At 51.2% G+C, this 22,021-nt stretch overlaps 1 protein-coding gene across 6 annotated transcripts in view; it reads right to left on the bottom strand.

Moving 5' to 3' along the window:
- Positions 1-2,519: 2,519 nt before the first annotated feature.
- CC2D1A (coiled-coil and C2 domain containing 1A) overlaps positions 2,520-22,021 on the bottom strand; it is a 73,201-nt gene continuing 53,699 nt past the window's right edge. For 5 of the 6 annotated variants that reach the window (XM_048490574.1, XM_048490569.1, XM_048490572.1 and 2 more), the window contains 9 exons: positions 20,783-20,856; positions 19,536-19,594; positions 19,073-19,124; positions 16,823-16,922; positions 14,395-14,485; positions 12,976-13,107; positions 10,050-10,115; positions 3,696-3,762; positions 2,520-2,651 (listed from right to left, as the gene is read on the bottom strand). In XM_048490574.1, the coding sequence (XP_048346531.1) occupies positions 10,104-10,115; positions 12,976-13,107; positions 14,395-14,485; positions 16,823-16,922; positions 19,073-19,124; positions 19,536-19,594; positions 20,783-20,856 (520 nt within the window). In that variant the 3' untranslated portion in view covers positions 2,520-2,651; positions 3,696-3,762; positions 10,050-10,103. Of the gene's footprint in view, positions 2,652-3,695; positions 3,763-7,038; positions 7,136-10,049; positions 10,116-12,975; positions 13,108-14,394; positions 14,486-16,822; positions 16,923-19,072; positions 19,125-19,535; positions 19,595-20,782; positions 20,857-22,021 lie in introns of those variants that run through there. The other variant, XM_048490570.1, reaches the window with a different exon arrangement.

The following is a 22,021-nucleotide window of genomic DNA, read 5'->3' as shown; positions in this document are numbered from 1 at the left end:
TGCAGATTTTGCGGCTGAGGCACCGGGTCTGAGAGACTGTAGGAGTTGGCAGTTCTGTCGAGGTTGCTGGGGGATTTCCAGCACCCTTGACAAGACGGTCATTCCTAGAATGCTTTGGAGAAGGGAACCACTGAAGAAGGGAACCACTGAACCACTGGAGAAGGGAACCACTGAATGCTTTGGAGAAGGGAACCACTGAAGACCTTCCCACTGTGTACCTTTTTAGCAGCGACAGATCCGAGAGCTACTTTGAGAACACAGAGAAGGATTTGCGGCTCCCTCTGCTGGAGTGCAGCAGCAGGGGCTCTACTGCAGCATGGCTCAATCGATTCTTTAAGAACTTTTGTTGCCCGGAGGGCAGGGTGGCCGTGCCATACCCACCAGGATTGTCTCTCCTCATGGCAGCGCCCCATGTTTGCTGTACCCAGAAGGGTCATGGGGCACATCGACTCTTACCCTCTGCTTATCGCGTGTGGTTAGGAAAGCTAGGAAGAAACTGCAGCCACCATCGGGACAGAGAGGGCCAGGGGTCCCCCCCTCAGGGCCATCCCTACTCTGCCCCACCCCCTCACGGGAAGAAGATGACGTGCGACCAATGGCATGATCGCTCGATGGAGCAATTCTCGGGCTTTCAAGTCTTCAAAGCTTCTTTCACTGGTGGAACTTCTGCAGCTGGAAGACAGACGTGCACGCCAGTCAGGGGTAGACTGGGAGGAAAAGGGGCCCCCTCCCACTCTGCAACTGGAGAAAGAGCCTGCTTTACCCATCCTGAACCATACGCACCTCCTTCCCCACCTGGCATGAGCCACACATTGCGGGCTTGTGGCAGCTCTAGCTGCTGCCCACCCCATGCTGATGGAGGGCTGCCTTTTGCTTCAGGCTGGGACGGCAGCTGCCCCAGCCATTGGCCCGCCTGAACTTTGCCCAGCGGCCTAAACAGCCAATCCACCCGTCACTGCCTCCGTTCCTGATCTTCTCTCCAGGAAGACAGACGGGACGTGAATGTTAAACAGGAAGGGCTGTACGATAACTTTACACCCTTGGCATGTCTTGCTGCGGGAGACCTGGAGGTAATCCAAGACCACTCTCAAGGCTAGTTGCAGGAAGGGCAGTTTGGGGAAAAACACAGCCCAGGGAAGCTGAGCAGCAGCCTGTAGGAAGCCGAGAAGCTCCATTCTCTGCATTAAATTTAGTGGTGTTGCTTAATGGAGAACCGGCAGGGAGGCCACAAGAGTCCAGGGCCAGGGGTCTGCAACCTGCGGCTCTCCAGATGTTCATGAACTACAATTCCCATCAGCCCCTGCCAGCATGGCCAAAGCAGGATTAAATCACTCTGTCTTGGTCACAGGGGTGGAGAAGAGGGAGCAGCTGCTGCTGCTGCTCTAGAGGAGACACTCACCTCCCGCTGCACAAGATTCCGTTTGCAAAGAACCTCCTTGGCTGCCTCCTGCCAAATCAAAACAGAACAATAAATGCCAGTTAGCGGAGGCGCGCGGGTTCAAACAGCACCAGGCAGCATGCCAACAGGCCGATCCTTTCAGTTGAGTGGCGGCAGCAGGGTCAAAAAGCGACCCTGATGAGGCTCCAAGGGATTCGCAGTGTCTCTCGTGCCTGTGCCCTGAAGGTCATGGGAAAGAAAAGACCATCGTACCCGTTTGCCTTCGTTACCAAGGCGCCGAGCTTCTTCAGTGTAGAGCTGCAGGTACCGTTCCAGCTGTGCCAGGTACTCTGCGGGATGAAGAAGAGACACGTCTGGGAAACAGTCAACGTGTAAAGTTGATCCCCTCCCCCGCCAGCCCTTAGAGCACGGGTCTCCATCATGGCACCCAGGAGTGCCACGGCACCCTCGACACCTTTCCTGACTTCCACCAAGTGTTTTTAGAAAGCGAGCGTAGCCAGGTCAGACTTCTGCCCGGCAAGGATTCAGATTGGCTGGACAATTTTTTTAAAAATGTTGCTTTGGCATCAGCTGCCACCACAGCACAAGAAGAAGTGTTTGGATTTATATCCCCCCTTTCTCTCCTGTAAGGAGACTCAAAGGGGCTTACAAACTCCTTTCCCTTCCCCCCCTCACAACAAACACCCTGTGAGGTAGGTGGGGCTGACAGAGCTCCGAAGAACTGTGACTAGCCCAAGGTCACCCAGCTGACAAGTGTTGGAGTGCACAAGCTAATCTGGTTCACCAGAGAAGCTTCCACAGCTCAAGTGGCAAAGCGGGGAATCAAACCCGGATCTCCAGATTAGAGTGCACCAGCTCTTAACCACGCCACCATGCTGGTGGAACATCACGGGGTGACTGAAGGTCTGCAGCTATTCTGTTACCAGCTTTGCCTCCTGCAGCAGTCATTTTGTGGCAGGCGAGTTGTGGTTGCGCCCGTCTGGCTGTCAGAACGCCAGAGGTGCCGGCAGGCTCCAAAAGATAGGGTGCCCCTGCCTTAGATAATACCATTGGAGTGCCCCATCACAGAGAACAGGGTCTTCCAGGAACGGGGCTTTAGGGTCAGGCATTGCTATCTACCGGTACCTTTCCTCACGACAGGTCCTCCTTGCTGAAGCTGAGACTTCTGCCACTGGATCATCCGGGTGATATCTTGGTGCAGATCCACCAGCTCAGTGGGAAGCCGCTGACCGGATTGCCTGCATGCCATCATCTGCCGCAAAACACAAGAGGTGGTTAAGTTCCCAAAGCAAGAACACGACCTCACGCAGCAACTGAAAAGGCGGCATCGTGGGGGCAAAGTTCTGTCTAGCTCAGGGGTCTGCAACCTGCGGCTCTCCAGATGTTCCTGGACTCCAATTCCCATCAGCCCCTGCCAGCACGGCCAATTGGCCATGCTGGCAGGGGCTGATAGTATGATCCAAAGAACATCTGAAACTGGAATGGCTATGAGCCGAACAGTAGGTGATACCAAGGACCTCTGCCTGAGACCTTGGCCATGCTGGCAGGGGCTGATGGGAATTGTAGTCCAGGAACATCTGGAGAGCTGCAGGTTGCAGACCCATGGGCCAGACAGTAGGTGATACCAAGGACCTCTGCCTGAGACCTTGGCCATGCTGGCAGGGGCTGATGGGAATTGTAGTCCAGGAACATCTGGAGAGCTGCAGGTTGCAGACCCGCCGGGCCAGACACAGTAGGTGATACCCCAAGGACCTCTGCCACATAGAATATGGCCATGCTGGCAGGGGCTGATGGGAATTGTAGTCCAGGAACATCTGGAGAGCTGCAGGTTGCAGACCCATGGGCCAGACAGTAGGTGATACCAAGGACCTCTGCCTGAGACCTTGGCCATGCTGGCAGGGGCTGGATGGGGAATTATGGTCCAGGAACATCCTGGAGAACTTCAGATTCTGGACCCATGGTAGATAGGAAGTGATACCAAGGACCTCTGCCTGAGACCTTGGCCATGCTGGCAGGGGCTGATGGGAATTGTAGTCCAGGAACATCTGGAGAGCTGCAGGTTGCAGACCCCTGCGCTAGAACATTTGTTAATTGGCTAATTCTGAAGACCTTCCCCTGTTCTCTCTGAGGCAAAGACTACAAAACCCGGCTGCTCCGGGGTCTTACCAAAATACTCCCACTCCTCTCTTACCTCCCTCGCTGTCAAAATTGGCCCACGATACTGTACACACACCATGACACACACACACCAACAGTGTTTGTAAGGATAACCCAACCCCCGATTCACATCACTGACCTTTTTCTCCAGCTTCTCCTTGTCGGAGATTAGAACATTGAAGCTGCGTAGAGTATAGACGGGTTTGCTGCAGGGAGACAAAAACACGGCAGGGTGATTTCTGGAGAAGCTAGCCCCAGCTGCACTGTGCAAAGGGTTGCAGAAGGAAACTTCCTGCAACTCTTGGGGAGACGTGTCCCCACTCCAGAGGAGGCAAGCAGTCCAGGGCAATGCCTCCGCCAAGGTAAACATGGCCCATTTCACAAAGGCATGGCCGTGGCGTAACACCACCGGCTCCTAGAAAGGCAGAAAGCAAGATCCTAGGCACGAAACAAGGGCTGGCTGCAAGGATGTAAATCATTACATTATTTGAACAATTAAACAATAAGGATCTGTTGATTGTTTATGTACTCCTGTAAGCATTTATTCCACATTGCCAATCAGGAGCACAGCCGAGACAGGATCAACAGGGATCACCCTGCATTGGAGGCAGTGCCCAATGAACGTTCGAACTGGAAAATGTGTAATTGTTTAAAAGATTACAAGCAAAATTTACATCCCTAGCTAGGTGCAGTGAAGGAAAGGAAGGGAAAATCTGTCGTAGGGTGCAAGAAGGTAAGCAGCAGGGAAGCCCCCCTTGCTTTGGGGGCTCAAATTTAATAAATCACTACCCAGCATCCCTTGGGGTGGAAGATCAGGAACTGCAGTGAGCTGGTCCCCTGGTAGAAGAAGAAGAGTTTGAATTTATATCCCCCCTTTCTCTCCTGTAAGGAGATTCAAAGAGGCTTACAATCTCCTTTCCCTCCCCACCCCCCAAACAGCAAACGCACCCCTGTGGTGGTGGGGCTGAGAGAATGAAGACGACTGTGATTTGGCAAAGGTCACCCGGCTGATGTGTGTTGGGAGTGCACAAGCTAATCTGGTTCCCCAGATATGCCTCCACAGCTGAAGTAGCAGAGCGGGGATTCAAACCTGGTTCTCCAGATTAGAGTGCACCTGCTCTTACCCACTACAGCCGCGCTGGCTCTGGATTCTCAGAGGAATCCACGGCAGCAGCCATTCCCACCGGCAACAACCTGCCGGTTCCTTGTTCCCCCAGCTCCAGTCCTTGCTCTGAGCTGAGGTCTGCTTTGTGGCTCGGGGGTCTCTCAATCAGGACCAGGCAACTGAGCTCCCATCTTAGAAGAAGAACAGTGGGTGTTTATACCCGGCTTTTCTCTTCCTTTAAGGAGTCTCAAAGCGGCTTACAACTGTTTCTCCCCACAGGCTTCATGTGGAGGAGTGGGGAAACAAACCCAGTTCTCCAGATTAGAATCCACCTGCTCTTAACTGCTACTAATTCCAAGCCGTGCTTTTTTTTTAAAGGGCACCCTACCCAAAGCAAAGGCATGGAGGGTAAGACTGCCCGAGGCGAGGGATCTGGTCCGATGCCCCCTCAAAAAAAAAAGGGCATTGCTTACGGCGGGGGGTCTCCGGTAGGGGATGCCCGCGAGGGGGCGATGGCAACTCCACCAACGCGGTATTGTGTATTTTCAGGTGCAACTGCCGGGGAGTTCTGATGGTCAGAGAGGGAGCCATAAATGCTGCTTTTGCCGCCGCCATGCCACAGCACAAGGCCTGCGTGACTGAAAGGAAACTCACGGCGTATGTTTAAATTTGGCTCTGCCTCCTGGAGCGGCTTTGCTGTGCTTGGCAGCCACGCTGTGTCAAAATTCCAAAGGTGCCCACAGGCTCAAAAAGGTCGGGGGCTCCTGGCTAACAGCAACTCCGATAAGAGAACTCTAAGCCTTTTCTGTTTTATACACCCGGCGTAGTGGTTAAGAGCAGGTGCACTCTAATCTGGGGAACTGGGTTTTGACTCCCCGCTCTACCATGAGCTGTGGGGAAGCTTATCTGTGAACCAGATTAACCCGTGCGCACTCCAACCTGCAGCCAGCTGGAAGTGACCATCGGCTAGCCACCGGTCTTGAGGCCTCCTCTCCCAGCCCACCACACCTCAGGGTGTTTGCTGCTGGAAGGAGACTGTAAGCCTTTGAGGTCTCACTTACGAAGGGGGGGGATATCAATCCAAATTCTTTTTCTTCTTCAGCTCTGTTAGGGCAATCTTTCTGAGGATCCCCCTGCCAGCTCATCTTGGACTTCTAATAGGGAAACATTTGCCCTTCCTTCTCCACCCACCAGGCCCAAATTCTCCCCTGACCCTGGGAGCATGGGGCCTCTTCCTTGGGTCTAGAGAAGATGCTCTGCCTGTCTCAAGTTCAACCCTGGATTAAAACGCCAGCTAGCATCCAATTCAACCATCCCAATCGGCTACTGGCGCTTACCAGAGACACCCAGATTGCGGGGGAAGTTCCAAATGGGATGAAGGTGATGCCCGAACTGGCAGATGTCGGCCCCAACTCTCCCTCCTCTCTCTGTCATGGAAATTAGATTGCCTGCTGGGGCCCTCACAGCTTTAGCCTGTGATCTGCTATCCGGCTCTAGAAGGGCCCCGAGGGCTTATGGCCTACCAAAGAATCCCTCGTCTCTCTGCAGGTTCCCCAGGCCAAAAGCGGAGGGCCCGAAGAAAAAACATGAAAACTGCTGCCAAACCGAAGCTAACTTTCTGGCTCATTTGTCGCAATGCACCAAAAGGCTGGAACCAAGGTTAATAACCTAACAGCGAGAGACCTTTACAGATTATTCACGCTCTCAGGCACCAGGGCAGCCAACTGAGCGACGCGAAGCTGGCATGCGATCGGCTGTTTCATGGAGGACCAACTGGCGTATTTGTGGGCTGTGTGGCTGTGGGCTGGAAGTTTTGTCTAACCTTTGCCTGCATCCCGACATGCTTCGAAGGCAATGTTATGGGAAGACACACACCTCTTTCCGTGGCACATTTTACCATGGCACACCTCTGATGGCCACACAGCCCGGAAAACCCACGACAGCCACATGAAGCTGCCTTATCCTGAATCAGTCCCATGGTCCACCAAAGTCAGAACTGTCTACTCAGACTTGCCGTGGCTCTCCAAGGTCTCAGGCAGAGGTCCTTGGTATCACCTACTGTCTGGCCCATGGGTCTGCAACCTGCAGCTCTCCAGATGTTCCTGGACTACAATTCCCATCAGATGGGAATTGTGGTCCAGAGTATCTGGAAACCTGATTCTGAACCCCTAGTCTGGCAACTAACTTTAACTGGAGATGCCAGGGATTGAACCTGGGAACTTCCCCACGCTGGGCAGATGTTCTCCCACTGAGCCACTGTCCCTTCCTTCTCTTCTGGGTCTTGAATAACTTGGCTTTCCTGCTGTTTACCACTAAAAACTCAGTTCCAATAAAGCCATCCCTGGGTCACCCTACATTTTTCTCGTCCAGGGCTGGCAGAAGGAAAACATCCCGCGCAAGAGAGTGTCCAGGGCTCGAGAGAAGGAGATCAATCATTAGCTAAGCTTGGCTACAGCAGTGAGCAGATGGACGTTCTGGAAGGAAATTAGAAGAGACCATCAACAGCTACTGAAGGGAGGGGAAAAGGTGCTAGCTGCCCAGGTTGACACAGTCCAATCTTCCACCTGTCTTCTTACAAGGATCTCACTGCCTTCAAACATTGGAATTTCCAAAGCCCCAAATGAGGAGGCTGACCAAAATGCTGGACTTTAATTTGGAAGGGCTGGGTCCAAATCCTGTCTCCACCAGTGGCTTCTTGTCTTTGGTGTTGAGCGCACTCGTGTTCCCCAATCCCCTGTGCTGCAGAGAAATTACCCTGGATTGCTGTAAATCAGGGTTGTCTAACTGTGGCCCTCCAGATGATCACAGACTATGGCTCATTCCCGCTGCCGCGCCAAAGAATAATGCACCTTCAGAAGCTGCTTTCAAGAGATGCTGAAGCTGTGCGGAATGGCAAAAACAGTTGTGAAAGCAGCTTGAAAGTGCATTATTTTGCATGTGCGGAATGAGCCTATTTATTTATTTATCAGTTTTATATACCGCCCAACCCCCGAAGGGCTCTGGGCGGTGAATAACATAAAATTACCAATACATAATAGACTTTAAATAATTTACTTAGTAAGTTAAATGCATAAAACAATAAGCTTAACAATGCACCGCAGCAATTCCCTGTATTAGACCCACTCCCAAGAGGAGAAAAGAATGGAGTCCCACCAGATGAAGTAATGGGCCCGAAACACAGGAGGATGGAAGGGACTACAGTTCCCATCAGCCCCTGGCAGCGTTACGCCTCACATGCTACCTGCAGAGTTGATACAAGTCCTGCCTGCCACGCACAGGAGCTACGGATGCTTTGGAAAGACGTGTCTCAATGACGTAGGGATTTACAACACTCTCGAGAACCACAGCCTTTGACGGTTACTGACTGCGCTCGTTGCCTGGGTGGTGTCGCATCCCTGGCAACCAAAGGATGCCTGCTCTCCTTTTGAAACCAGTTTCACACGTCAGCCTTCACCTCCAAGAACCCGCGCGTGACATGCAGGACACACGTCAAGAGAGCCGCGCGGTGGGAGGCGAGGTAGACCTGACTCATGGGTCATAATCCCACTGGGAGAATTTTCTGGGCAAACCCGCGTACATGCAGGAGTGTCGGCTTCGCCAGCCCTCCAGATGTTATGGACTACAATGTTCCGCATCGCCAGCCTGCCAGCATGAACTGGCGGGGATGATGGAACTGTAGTCCATTAGCAATCTGGAGAACTCTTTCTCGAGATGACCTGTGAATAACCGGAACGCTTCTAGCCGGTCTTGAGCCCTCTTGCCCTTGCCAGTTGGGATCACGCAGGAGAGCAGAAGAAGAGTTTGGATTTATATCCCCCCTTTCTCTCCTGTAAGGAGAGTCAAAGGGGCTGACAATCTCCTTGCCCTTCCCTGCCCTCCCCACAACAGCTTACATTATGAGGTGGGTGGGGCTGAAGAGCTTCTGAAAAGCTGTGACTGGCCCAAGGTCACACCGCTGGCATGTGTTGGAGTGCACAAGCTAATCTGGTTTTCCAGATAAGCCTCCACAGCTCGAGTTGCAGAGCAGGAATCAAACCCAGTTCTCCAGGTTAGACTGCACCTTCCCTTAACCACTACACCACTGCTGCTCTCTAGTAGTTAGGTGGGTTGCAGTCCCTGGATTGTCTCCTGCTCTGTGGTCCTTGAATGGTACCCAAAAGTTACCCCTGCCTTGTGTATGTACAGGTGCCAACCTGCAGATGGGACATGGAGTTTTCAGGAAATTCCTCTCTATGGAAAATGGCAAAAGCAGCTCAGGAGGAGGTGAACCCTAGGAGCAGTGATAGCGGGCAATACTTGAGACTAGTGCCTAAACTACAACCCCAAAACCACTTATTTATGCTCGCAAAGTGCCAACACACAGCAATTTAACCTGAATACTGAGGTTTTGGTTTGGAAAAAAAAGCGGTTTGAAGCTCAGCTCTGCACCTCTCCAGCATCTCCTCATATCTCTCTGCCCCTCGGACGTAGCCACCTGGAGCGCCTGGGCACCAGGCCGCCAGTCGGAGTCACTCCCTGCTCACAGCGGTTTTCCAGCGTAATCTTGCCCACGGTAGGGCGGATAGCCCTAGATGTGTGTGCCCCAATGCTTGTTCCCCGTGATGTGAACTCTGTGGCGTCGTGCCCAGAGAGGAACACTCTCTGCATCTGTGTATGGTTCTCCAGTTGCTGGTGGCGGATGGGAGAGGCATCGAAGGTGATGATCACTGCTGTGCAGAGGATTAGCACCCTCTCCCTCCTTGGGAAGAACTCTAAATTCCGTAGAGCTGAAGAAGCCCAAAATGTTCTGAGGGACCCGTCTCATCCAGCACCTCTCTTTTTTGAACTGTTACCATCAAACTGAGCTGATACAGGTCTGCGAAACTGGACAAAAGAAACTTACGTAGACTGGCTGCGCCAGAGCTGTGGTTATGCTGAACTCATGCGGCCGATGTTGATGTGTTTGGGGCTGGTGTAGGGATGGAGTGGAGAAAGGAAAGTGAAAGGATGGGGGGATGAGTCTGAAGAAGTGTATTACATCGAGGAATGCTGCTGTAATTTTCGATTTGTGCGTGCCTACAATGACAATAAAATACTTATTTATTTGCTTATTCTGAGTGCCGCCCGCGTGCCATACCACCACCACCACTGCCCTTGAATTTCACATTAGGTTTTAGCCTCACCGAACACTTCCAAAACCCCTTAGCAGGATTTTTTCAAGTCAGAGCCAGTGAACTTTAAGCTTTTATAATGCGGTAGGTGCTTTTTTGCTAGAGGCAGACGCGCCTGCCCAGACTCTGTTAAACCTGTACCCAAAGTGCAAAAGACAGAAACTGCAAGAGCGAGACGCCCGAGGTGGTGATTCATAGAAACCCAGCTCGAGCTTCTCCACACCGAGAAGAGACGTACCTGCTGCCCGCATCCTTCGCTGGAATTGCTGCTAGCAGGTTGGAGTTTGGAAAGTCATTTTGTGGCCTGCGGAACAAGGAGCCTGTCAGTTATAAACTCTGGCAGCGACGTTAAACACCCTCTGCCAGAGATCTCCGGACGTCTCACTGGCGCCAGGGCAGGAACCTGCGGCTCTCCAGATGTTCAGGAACTACAATTCCCGCATCAGCCTCTGTCAGCATGGCCCAATTGGCCATGCTGGTAGGAAGCTGATAGAATGCCAATTCGAGGAACATCTAACCATAAATTCCCTACCCCACTAACTCCCATTTTTTCAGAAAGAGAGATAATAATTCACAGCGTCTGGTAGGTAAACCAGGCTCATAAGAAAGAGGGTCACACGTACAGTTCTGCTGGAGTGTAGAAAAGCCACTGAGTGTAGCACAGCTCACGGAATTCAGCATCCTGTAAGTCTTGTGAAGACCTACTGGAAAAGGGGCAGGCGGCACCTCTTTCTCAAAGGGCTGGTCTGAGAACTGTTTGGTCTCCTCACTGGCAACAGCTAAAAAAAATATGTTGCAGGATTTTTGTCGCCCTATCAAGTCGCAGTCAGCTTATGGCAACCCAGTAGAGTTCAAGAGAAGACAGAAACGGAAGTGGTTGCAGTGGTGTAGTGCCAACAGGGCGGGGGCGCAACACTCCGGGCGCGAGCTGTGGCGGGGGCATGACTGGGGCATTCCAGTGCGGGGGCGGGCGGCACCACGGCAGGGGCACAGAGTGCACGCACGCCCCAGGCAGTTTTCCCTTGCTCTGTGCCTGAGTGGTTGCCATTGCTTGACTCTGCGTAGCAACCCTAGAATTCCTTGGTGATCTCCCTTCCAAGTACTAAGTAGGACTGACTCTGCTCAGCTTCCAAGACGACAAGACTGGGTTAGTCTGAGTCATCCTGGTCAGGGCCAACTCAGCTTGGGTGCTGGGACATACTGTCAAGTCAGAGCTGACTCCTGGCGAGGAGGGATTTCAAGGCAAGAGATGAGCAGAGACCGTTGGCCTGCCTCTGCGTAGCAACCTGGACTGCCTTGGCCGTCTCCCAACCAAGTATTGACCAGGGTCAACCCTGCTTAGCTCCCAAGATCAGGGCGAGCCTGGTCCATCCAGATCAGGGCAAGAGACAAAGAGAGTGTCAGGCCCGCCTCCCGCCTTGCCTGGCATCAGCTGGCCAGAGTCAAGGTCCCACCTGGGCCTGCTCTTACCTGCCTTATGTTAATGGGCCTTTCTGTCTTAATCGCTGTGCTTTGCAACATAGTGAAACAAGCTGCCTCACTCCAACCCCCCAACCCCCCTCCCCAGGGCCCGAAGCGAAGTCTGTCGCATGTCCTTGAGATACCAGTGAAACGATAACACAGCTTTTCTCACATTGGCATTCTGCTGTTCTAGTGCACTGTGGGAAGATGGGGGGCGGGAGCACGAGCGGGAAAATGTTTGGGATAAACGCCTCTGCAGAAACCACGATCCTTAGATAATAAAGGCTACTGAATCCCTCTAGAGTCTGAATGATTGACTGCGGTACCAGAACCTTACAGAGAGGTGGTTTGCCATTGTCTGCCTCTGCATGGCAACGCCAGACTTCCTTGGTGGTCCCTCATCCAAGGACCAGCCAGAACTCAAAGAGGATATCGGAGAGATGGAAAAAGTGCAGAGAAGGGCAACGAGGATGATTGAGGGACTGGAGCACCTTCCTTGTGAGAAGCTGCAGCGTTTGGGACTCTTTAGTTTGGAGAGGAGACGTCTGAGGGGGGATATGATTGAAGTCTATACAATTATGCATGGGGTAGAAAATGTCGACAGAGAGAAATTTTTCTCTCTTTCTCACAATACTAGAACCAGGGGGCATTCATTGAAAATGCTGGGGGGAAGAATTAGGACTAATAAAAGGAAACACTTCTTCACGCAACGTGTGATTGGTGTTTGGAATCTGCTGCCACAGGAGGTGGTGATGGCCACTCACCTGGATAGCTTCAAAAAGGGGCTTGGACAGATTGATGGAGGAGAAGTCCACCTATGGCTCCCAATCTTGATCCTCCTTGATCTGAGGTTGCAAATGCCTTAGCAGACCAGGTGCTCAGGAGCAGCAGCAGCGGCAGAAGGTCATTGCTTTCACATGTGAGCTCCCAAAGGCACCTGGTGGGCCACTGTGAGTAGCAGAGGGCTGGACTAGATGGACTTTGGTCTGATCCAGCTGGCTTGTTCTTATGTTCTTAACTGACTCTGCTTAGCTGCTGAGAGAGGGCTCACCGAAGGCAAAATAAGCTCTGAAAATGGTCACAGAGGACTATATTTAAACTGGTAAGAATTACTGTCCATTGTACAACCCACCGTGGTAGTTCTTTAGTTATAGATTAAGAAGCACTTTGTGCTTTTTGCATAATGCCCTGGCTGTTCTAGCCTCTTTGTGGTTTTGGGCAGTTTTCTGTAAGTAAATGGTCGTGACTGTGGACACAGCAAAATTCTTGCCGTTCACATATCATGTATTGAGCGTCTTGTCCATACAGACCCAGATATGACATGTCCCATCACATGAAGAGACCAGCCTTATTATACCAGCAATCATGGAAGGCACTGGATAAGAAAGCCAAAGCTTGAGCCAACATTTTCTGGCTACATCCGTTCCTGGAGAAAAAGCTGCATTAATCCGATTCCTGCCAACCCAAGTAGAACCCCCCGGAGTTTGAAAGGTGCAGTGGCTGACTGAGGTTTCGCAGCAGGCCATGAATTTCAAAACCTGACTGCTCTTGATAGACGCAGCCCCACAAAGCCTAAGGGAGAGACCGACGCTCCGCAGCAAAGCCACGCCGAGATGGCCTGCAGGGGGCTTAGCCTGCTAGATCCCACCCCAGTTCTCTCTGCTTTCAAGGAAAAGACCTTGGATTGCAAAAAACCCTCTTACCGGGGGCATGGTTAGAGGATCAATGACGAGCCACCTTTCTGTTGCCATCTCCAGCTGCTGGGAACTCAGCGGTTCTCTGAGGCGGACGATGACTTCCAGCTTGCCCCCCGTCGGCCGCCGACCATCCAGGAGCTAAGGAGGGGAAACAGGAGGGAAGGAGACAGGAGAAAAAGCAAACAAACCTCTAAATGTGGAAGTCTCTCAACAAGAAAGGTCAGCCTGCTCCATCCAGCTCTATGCTGTGTCACACCCTTCAATATCCTCCCAATCGTCATCATTTGACATGAATTACAGAACAGTTTGGTCCGTCCCCTGTGCTCGCTAGAAGCAGGGCGTACCTACGTTTCCACTCCACTACAGATTGAAGAGAGCCAGTGTGGTGAAGTGGTGCTGGACTAGGATTAGGGAAACACACATTCAAATCCCCCCTCGTGCCGTGGAAGCTCCCTGGGTGACCTCGGACTAACACTTTCAGCCTAACCCACCCCACAGGGTTGCTGCGAGGATAAAATGAAGAGAACAATGTCAGCTACTTTGGTTCCTGAAGGAAGGAAGGAAGGAAGGAAGGAAGGAAGGAAGGAAGGAAGGAAGGAAGGAAGGAAGGAAGGAAGGAAGGAAGGAAGGAAGGAAGGAAGGAAGGAAGGAAGGAAGAAGGAAGGAAGGAAGGAAGGAAGGAAGGAAGGAAGGAAGGAAGGAAGGAAGGAAGGAAGGAAGGAAGGAAGGAAGGAAGGAAGGAAGGAAGGAAGGAAGGAAGGGGAGTTTCTCGGGTTTAAATCCCCCTGGCCCATGTCCAGCAGGGGGAGTGGAAGAGTGACTCAGTCGCCCACACAGGCACGAGACTCCAGCTTGCACACTTGCAAGCCAGTCGGAGCCCAGGTAAGAAAGTCTGTGCGTCTCTGCAGGCAAAGCAGATCTACTTAAAATGAGACTTTATTCCAGTCTATTGGCTGACACAGGCTTCAAGGAGAAGGGAGCTTGAGAGGGAGGTGGGGCCATGCCCCCACGGGTGGGTGGGGCCCTGCCCCCTGAACCCACCCCATAAAAATTCTATACCTACATCCCTGGAAGGAAGGAAGGAAGGAAGGAAGGAAGGAAGGAAGGAAGGAAGGAAGGAAGGAAGGAAGGAAGGAAGGAAGGAAGGAAGGAAGGAAGGAAGGAAGGAAGGAAGGAAGGAAGGAAGGAAGGAAGGAAGGAAGGAAGGAAGGAAGGAAGGAAGGAAGGAAGGAAGGAAGGAAGGAAGGAAGGAAGGAAGGAAGGAAGCAAGCTTGGAGAATTACAGCTGTTCTTCCAGAGAGCATCACAAAGACATGCTAAAAGTCCACAGCAAAAGCATCTTTCTGAAGTCTTCCTTCACCTTGGAGAAAGGATATGGTTGTACACGATGCAATGCCCAAAAATAAAGGGAAGGATCGAGCTTACCTCCAGAATCTCCCGAAGTTCACAGGCCGCCTCCAGTGCCTCCAGCTTCAGTTGTGCTGTTCCCAACACACGGTCTGTCTTGAAGAGCCCTCTGGGGAGAAATTGGCAGCAATAAACCGTGGGGCTCATTCAAAGTCCCAGGTTCCAGCTGGGCTCTGTTTGCTCCCTTCAGTGGCAGATTTCCAGCAAAACCAAGCGGGCGTCTCTACAGAGAAACTCCTCTTCATTAGGGAAACCACTTCTATGCTAGTCAGGTCTCAGTTCTCCACAAACACCCATGGATGTCATTTATAAGTTGCCCTGGGGTCTGGCTAGGGTAGAGGTTTCCCTATTTTTTCCCCAGAAAACGCCTCCGGTCTCATCTTCGATCTGTTTCTGAATGTAAGGGCAGACAGGATTGCTCTCTTTTAAGTGTTTGAAGGCCTGTCACTTAGAGAGGGCAGGGAGTGGTTCCTGTGGACAGCAGAGGATCAGACTCACAGTAATTATGGCCGAAGGGGTATCAGCTGGACATTAGGAAGTTTTTTTTTTACAGTAAAAGTAATTCAGCAGAGGTACAGGCTGCCTAGGGGGCTGGTAAGCTCCTCCCCACTGGCAGTTTTCAAGCAGCGGCTGGAAGAACACTTGTCAGGGGTTTTCTAGGCCGATCCTGCATTAAACAGGGGGTTGGACTAGATGGCCTCTATGGGCCCGCCCAACTCTACGATTTTGCAGGAGGACTGCGACGGATGTGGAATCCGAGTTCGACAGCCGACTCCAACTTTGACCCCGTGGCTTTTGTCAGCCTTTCGGTCACTCGTTGAAGTCTGCTTTCCATTTGTATTTTCCTGATTGCTAAACATCCCAAGGACTGTGTCATCCCAACACGTATGTGGTCACTCAGCAGAGTCTCAGTACACTGAAGCATAACGGAGATTCTGGTTACGAAAGGAACGGGGCTCTCTTCTCCAGCAGCCAAGCACCCCAACATCCCAGCACAAAGTTCGGCTCCAAGCAACCTTTGTGACAATGTGAAGCATGATTTGCTCCCTGCTGGTGGGGCAGGCGGGCACAACCTCAGGGCTGTTCCAGGTCAGGAAGGAAAGTATGGCAGTGGGCAGCTTAGGACAGGCTCGTAGCCCTCTATGCTGGAGATTCTACACTTAGGCAGAAAAAAATGAAACGCACAGATATAGGATGGGGCACCCCTGTCTTGACAACAGTACATGCGAAAGGGATCTGGGAGTCTTAGTAGACCACAAACTGAACATGAGTCAGCAGTGTGATGTGGCAGCCCAGAAAGCCAATGCAATTCTGGGATGCATCAGGAAGAGTACAGTGTCTAGATCAGTGGTGGCAAACCTTTGGCACTCCAGATGTTATGGACTACAATTCCCATCAGCCCCTGCCAGCATGTCCAATTGACCATGCTGGCAGGGGCTGATGGGAAGTGTAGTCCATAACATCTGGAGTGCCAAAGGTTCGCCACCACGGTTCTAGATCAAGGGAAGTAATTATACCACTCTACTCCGCATTGGTCAGACCTCACCCAGAGTACTGTGTTCAGTTCTGGGCACCGCAATTTTGAGAAGGATGCTGACAAGCCGGAACGAGTCCAGAGGAGGGCTACCAAAATGGTCAAAGGTCTGGAGTCCATGCCCTACAAAGAAAGGCTTAGGGAGCTGGGAATGTTTAGTCTGGAGAAGCAAAGGTTAAGGGGGGACACATGATAGCTATGTTTAAATATTTGAAGGGATGCCATGTCGATGAGGGAGCAAGCTTGTTTTCTGCTGCCTGAGAGGCGAGGACACGGAGTCATGGATTCAAGGTGCAGGAAATACCTAAACATTAGGAAGAACTTTCTATCTGTCAGGGCTGTTTTGACAGTGGAATGCACTGTCTCAGAGAGTTGTGGAGACTCCTTCTTTGGAGGTTTTTAAACAGAGGCTGGATGGCCATCTGTCAGGAGTGCTTTGATTGTGTGTTCCTGCATGACAGGGGGTTGGACTTGATGGCTCTAGTGGTCTCTTCCAACTCTATGATTCTAACCCTGCAAAGGCAACAGTTCTTAGAAATCCTCTTGAAAAATACATTAGTTCAGGGGTCTGAAACCTGCAGCTCTCAGATGTTCAAGGACTACAATTCCCACCAGCCCCTGCCAGAGTGGCCAATTGGCCATGCTATGGCGGGGCACGATGAATCATGAACATCTGGAAGAAAGCAGGATTTACAGACCCCGGATTAGTTGATCCTTCAGTTAAATGCCTCTTAAGCTCCCATCGTGGGGTCCCAGCAACACTTTACTTCCCCTCGTAAGAATTAGCTAATTTTGCTCCGTCTTGAACAGCCAATATTCATGAATGGGCTGTGATGGTGCATAAAAGAGTCAGAGGAAAATTAACCCCCACAAATTCCTGCTCCACCAACTTCAGAAATATGTTTAGCTCACCCTTTATGGACAACTTCAAACTTGATCCCTTTCGTCTGAATGGCTCTCTTGAGACCTCGGTGCCCCCGGTTGATAAACAGCTTGAATTGTTCTTGGAATTCTGCCGGAGGGAGACGGCAAGCAGGAAGGTTAGCTGAGAAGGGCAGAGAAGCGCACCCCGGCCCCTCTTGTGGCGCACGGTGCACAGCTCACCACGCTTCAAGGATTTCTCCTTCCCTAGCTCATGGGAGGTTCACTTCCACTCATAAACCTTTACACTTAAAATGTTTTCATACAGCAGCTGCTGCACTGCTGCAGGTGCTGTATGAAAACATTTTAAGTTTTGTCCTGGGCAGCTGTACAGCCCGTCCTGGAGCAGCAGTGGCGTAGGAGGTTAAGAGCTCGTGTATCTAATCTGGAGGAACCGGGTTTGATTCCCCGCTCTGCCGCCTGAGCTGTGGAGGCTTATCTGGGGAATTCAGATTAGCCTGTACACTCCCACACACGCCAGCTGGGTGACCTTGGGCTAGTCACAGCTTCTCGGAGCTCTCTCAGCCTCACCTACCTCACAGGGTGTTTGTTGTGAGGGAGCAAGGGCAAGGAGATTGTAAGCCCCTTTGAGTCTCCTGAAGGAGAGAAAGGGGGGATATAAATCCAAACTCCTCTTCTTCTTCTGGGCAGTTTTGTCCTGGGGCAGCTGTACAGCCCGTCACAAACACTGCTGCTTGACTAGGGTTGGCATCAGAATACCCTGTGGGGCAGCTGCCGAGATCCTGGTCTTCTGGAAGAGCTCACTGCCACTGTCCTTCCCTCCTGCTGCACATCTGCTTGTGAGCCCTTCCGCCACCCACAACCCCACTGCCCAGCAGAGTCAGGGAAGGGTGGATAAGTACTGCGTAGATTGGAAACTGAGCTCCTGGGTGGGGCAAGGACAGATGGCCAGGCAATGGAGGAGGGGCATATAGGTAGGAGGGCCAGGAGGTATGAACCGGGGTGGGGGGGCGGGGCACATTGGCAAGCAAAGGAAGAAGAGTTTGGGTTTATACCCCCCCCTTTCTCTCCTGTAGGAGACTCAAAGGGGCTTACAATCTCCTCCCCCCCGCCCACAACAAACACCCTGTGAAGTGGGTGGGGCTGAGAGAGCTCCAAAGAACTGTGACTAGTCCAAGGTCACCCAGCTGGTGTGTGTATATAAATCCTATTTTAAGACAGTGAGCCGAGATTTCTGATAGTTCCAAGTTGGCCTTCCTACTAAATAGCCTTATCTTGGAAATGTGCTCCGTTGTCACGGTTCTGCTGGATTAAAATGTCATGAGCCAGCCCCAGGACACAGAGGACCCTGAGGCAGGACCTGTAGACACGGTACAGCCAGAGTTGGCTGCTCCTGAGGAAGACCAGGCAGCAGAGCCAACTCCCAACCCTTCCCTGCCTGATGAGGTGCAGATGGAGGAGCCTGCAGATCCTCCTAGGGAACCCAGTAATAAGTCAGCTGTGCACAGGAGGCAGAAGCAGAGGCAGCTGCTGCAGAAGCAAAGGAGGAGTGCTCATATTGCAGAAAGATATGGGAAGATAGAAGTGTCTGCATCTGATGAGGATTAACTCCTTGCAGAATCCCAACCCCTTGGACAAGGCTCTATATAAGCCTTGCTGTGAACTTGCTTCTGCCTGGGTGCAACAAGTGTGTTACCTGTCACCACTGTGTGCCTGGCTCATCGCTGATCCCTAGCCTGTTTATTGGTTCTCCTGTACCACGACCTGCAGACTACGCCTTGCCTGCTGCCTGTCTTGACCCACTGTTATTAGACTACGTTTTGCCTGACGCCTGCCTTGACCCATTGGACTGATATCAGACTGTGCTTTGCCTGCCACCCATTTGGCCCCGCAAGGCTGGACCTGACCCCGCCCTGCCTGCCAACAGCACATCAGTCTTCCAAAGAAAGGGTGCTAATTTTTACTCTCGTTCTTTTCACCATTGTATTAACTCTTCTCTTTTTAACTCCATGCACTGCTGTATTCTATGTTGTCTTTCATTTATCTTAAATCTCTGTAGATTTTAATTGTTTTGCATATTATGTATTGCCTAGATACCAATAAAGTTCTTGGATTGGACTGCTTTGGTAGGACGGCCATAAAAGTGAAAAAGGGAGCACTGACTTTCAAAAGCTACTGCCCGGGGAGTCAGGGTATGCCATACTGGTCTCTACGGTTCTGCTGGATTAAAATCTAGCAGTTCTACTGCAGACCTCTCAAACAGTCTTCAATGGTATTTACCAGGAGAATTGGAATTTTTGATTACGCTGGTCTTGTCTTTCTGTGCTTCCTCCTGCAAAGCAGAGTGCAAAAGAAAGAATTAGAATCAGACCTCCAAACTGCTGCTTAGAGGGTCCTGAAGCAATGTAGGGTCTCCAAGCAAATGCTCTACATCAGAGGTCTGCAACCTGTGGCTCTCCAAATGTTAATGGACTACAATTCCCACCAGCCCCTGCCAGCATGGCCAATTGGCCATGCTGGCAGGGGCTGATGGGAATTGTAGTCCTTGAACATCTGGAGAGCCGCAGGTTGCAGACCCCTGCTCTACATTATACTTCCCGGACATTATACTTCCAAGACATATGTGACTGACATGAAACAGGTCTACTTGGTTGTAAACACAAAAGCTGGGACATTCTGACTAGTTGCTTTGCATGTAGGGACCCAAAGAAAAGAGCAGTGTTTTGAGGTTATCCAGACTCACCGTGCTGGGGTAAGAGAACTCAAAGCGCACAAAAGCATCGAGATCATTAGGGGTCATCCCTGAAAAAGAAAAGAAAAATATGCAGTCCAAGAGCACGGGGGAACTTTTAAAAATTCAAACTGTACAAGCTAAATAATAGCTCTGAGGAGTTCTTGCAAGAATCTGCAGTCTGGTGGCAGCCGCTGCGTGAAGAAGAGTCGTCTGGATTTATCCCCTGCCTTTCTTTCAAGGAGTCTCAAAGGGGCTTACAAACTCCTTTCCCTTCCTCTTTCCACAACAGATTCCTTGTGAGGCAGGTGGGGCTCAGAGAGTTCTGAGAGAACTGTGACTGGCCCAAACTCACCCAGCAGGAATGTAGGAGTGGGAAAACAAATCCAATTCACCAGATTAAGAAGAAGAAGAGTTTGGATTTATATCCCACCTTTCTCTCCTGTAGGGAGACTCAAAGGGGCTTACAAACTCCTTTCCCTTCCCTCCCCCCCCCCCCATCAAACATCCTGTGAGGTGGGCGCAGCTGAGAGAGCTCCGAAGAAGTGTGACTCGCCCAAGGTCACCTACTTGGCACGTGTTGGAGTACACAAGCTAATCTGGTTTCCCAGATAAGCCTCCACAGCTCAAGTGGTGGGGAATCAAACCTGGCTCTCCAGATTAGAGTGCACCTGCTCTTAACCACTACACCCATGGTGGTGAACCTATGGCACTCCAGATGTTCATGGACTACAATTCCCATCAGCCCCAATTGGCCATGCTGGCAGGGGCAGATGGGAATTGTAGTCCATGAACATCTGGAGTGCCATAGGTTCGCCACCACTGCACTACACCGTGCTGGCCCATGTGGAGTCTGGCATCTTCAGAGGTGTATCACAGAGGGAAGTCTTACGCTGTTACACAGTATGTAACAGACTTCTCTCTGCGATACGCCTCTGAAGATGCCAGCCACAGATGCAGGCGAAACGTGAGGAACCAGATCCAACAGACCACAGCCACACAGCCCGGAAAACCCACCACAACCAAACCAACCAAACCTAGGGCTGATGTTCTCCAAGCTGAGCCTCTGAATCCCTTTCTCCCTACACAGCAGGTGCAGACTTTTCATCCTTGTACTCGGTGTGGATGTCCTCCCCGCCAGCACCCAACTCTGCCCCTAGGTAAGCCCTCCACTCCCCAGCCGTTCATTATCATAGCAGCAAGAGGGTCCACTCCTTCCGCCCACCAATCCCAGAAACAGAAACGATTGGCTGTTTTACCAGGAGGAGCCGGCAGGTTGACAGCTTTCACGATAGAGAGAACCATATCGTTGCTGTTTAATTCTGGAAAGATTCTGGGGAAAAAATAACGGGGGGGAGGGGGGATGAACACAGTTCAGCCAAGGCCTATAGAAGACAATTATTTTTACCCAAACAAACAAACAAAAATGGAAAATCAAGAGGCTTGGATTACTCTGCAATACCTCCAAGCCCTATTTGTAAAATATAACAGACTGTTGGATCAAAACCCATCTGGACAAGCATCCTGTTTCCAACCCAGGACAGCCAGCCCCACCCAAGAGGACAACCAACAATGTACAGGGAGGGCTATTTCCTTCATCTATTCTCCACTTCCCTGTAGCCACTTTTTAAAGGTAAACTAATGGTGAATCTGAAGTTTCTATTTACTTCTCATGGCTAACAGCCACCGACAGACCAAGAATGGACTTAGCCCCCTTTTACAGCCACCTAGGCTGCAGCTATTTCCTATACCTTGTGGCAGTGAGTTCCCGAGATTAAACATGTAGTAGCAGTAGTAGTAGAAGAAGAGGAGGAGGAGGAGGAGGAGTTTGGATTTATATCTCCCTCCTTTCTCTCCTGTAGGAGAATCAAAGGAGCTTACAATCTCCTTTTCCTTCCCCCCCCCCCCCACAACAAACACCCTATGAGGTGGGGGTGGTTGAGAGAGCTCAGAAGAACTATGACTAGCCCAAGGTCACCCAGCTGGCATGTGTTGGAGTGCACAGGCTAATCTAGTTCCCCAGATAAGCCTCCACAGCTCAAGTGGCAGAGCAGGGAATCAAACCTGGTTCCCCAGATTAGAGTGCACCTGCTCTTAATCACTATGCCACTGCTGCCCCATGTATTATATGAAGTGCTCTCTTTTTGTCTGTCCTGAGTCTGCCACTAAATATCTTCACCGGGTAATCGTGACTCCTAGTATTATAAAAGATCTTGCTCTCTACACCATTTGTAATGTTTTATCAGGGATCCCTTCACTGTCTTTTTTGGAGGCCTCCGACACTATGGGAGGGTGGGGTACAAATCAAATAAACGAAACTTTTGAGATTAACCTCAAGTGCTCCAACTCCTTGATTATTTTAGCAGTCCTGTCCTGAAGGAAAATGCAGGATGGTCAAAGACGGATATAAAAGGACAGCTCCAATCTGCTGACTGAACACAGGCCCAAACCCCCTACTTTTCCAAGATGTCAAATAGAACAATAGAATCATAGAGTTA

Source organism: Sphaerodactylus townsendi, linkage group LG03 (assembly GCF_021028975.2).
Source record: "Sphaerodactylus townsendi isolate TG3544 linkage group LG03, MPM_Stown_v2.3, whole genome shotgun sequence".
NCBI lineage: Eukaryota > Metazoa > Chordata > Lepidosauria > Squamata > Sphaerodactylidae > Sphaerodactylus > Sphaerodactylus townsendi.
This window is presented reverse-complemented; position numbering and strand designations above follow the sequence as displayed.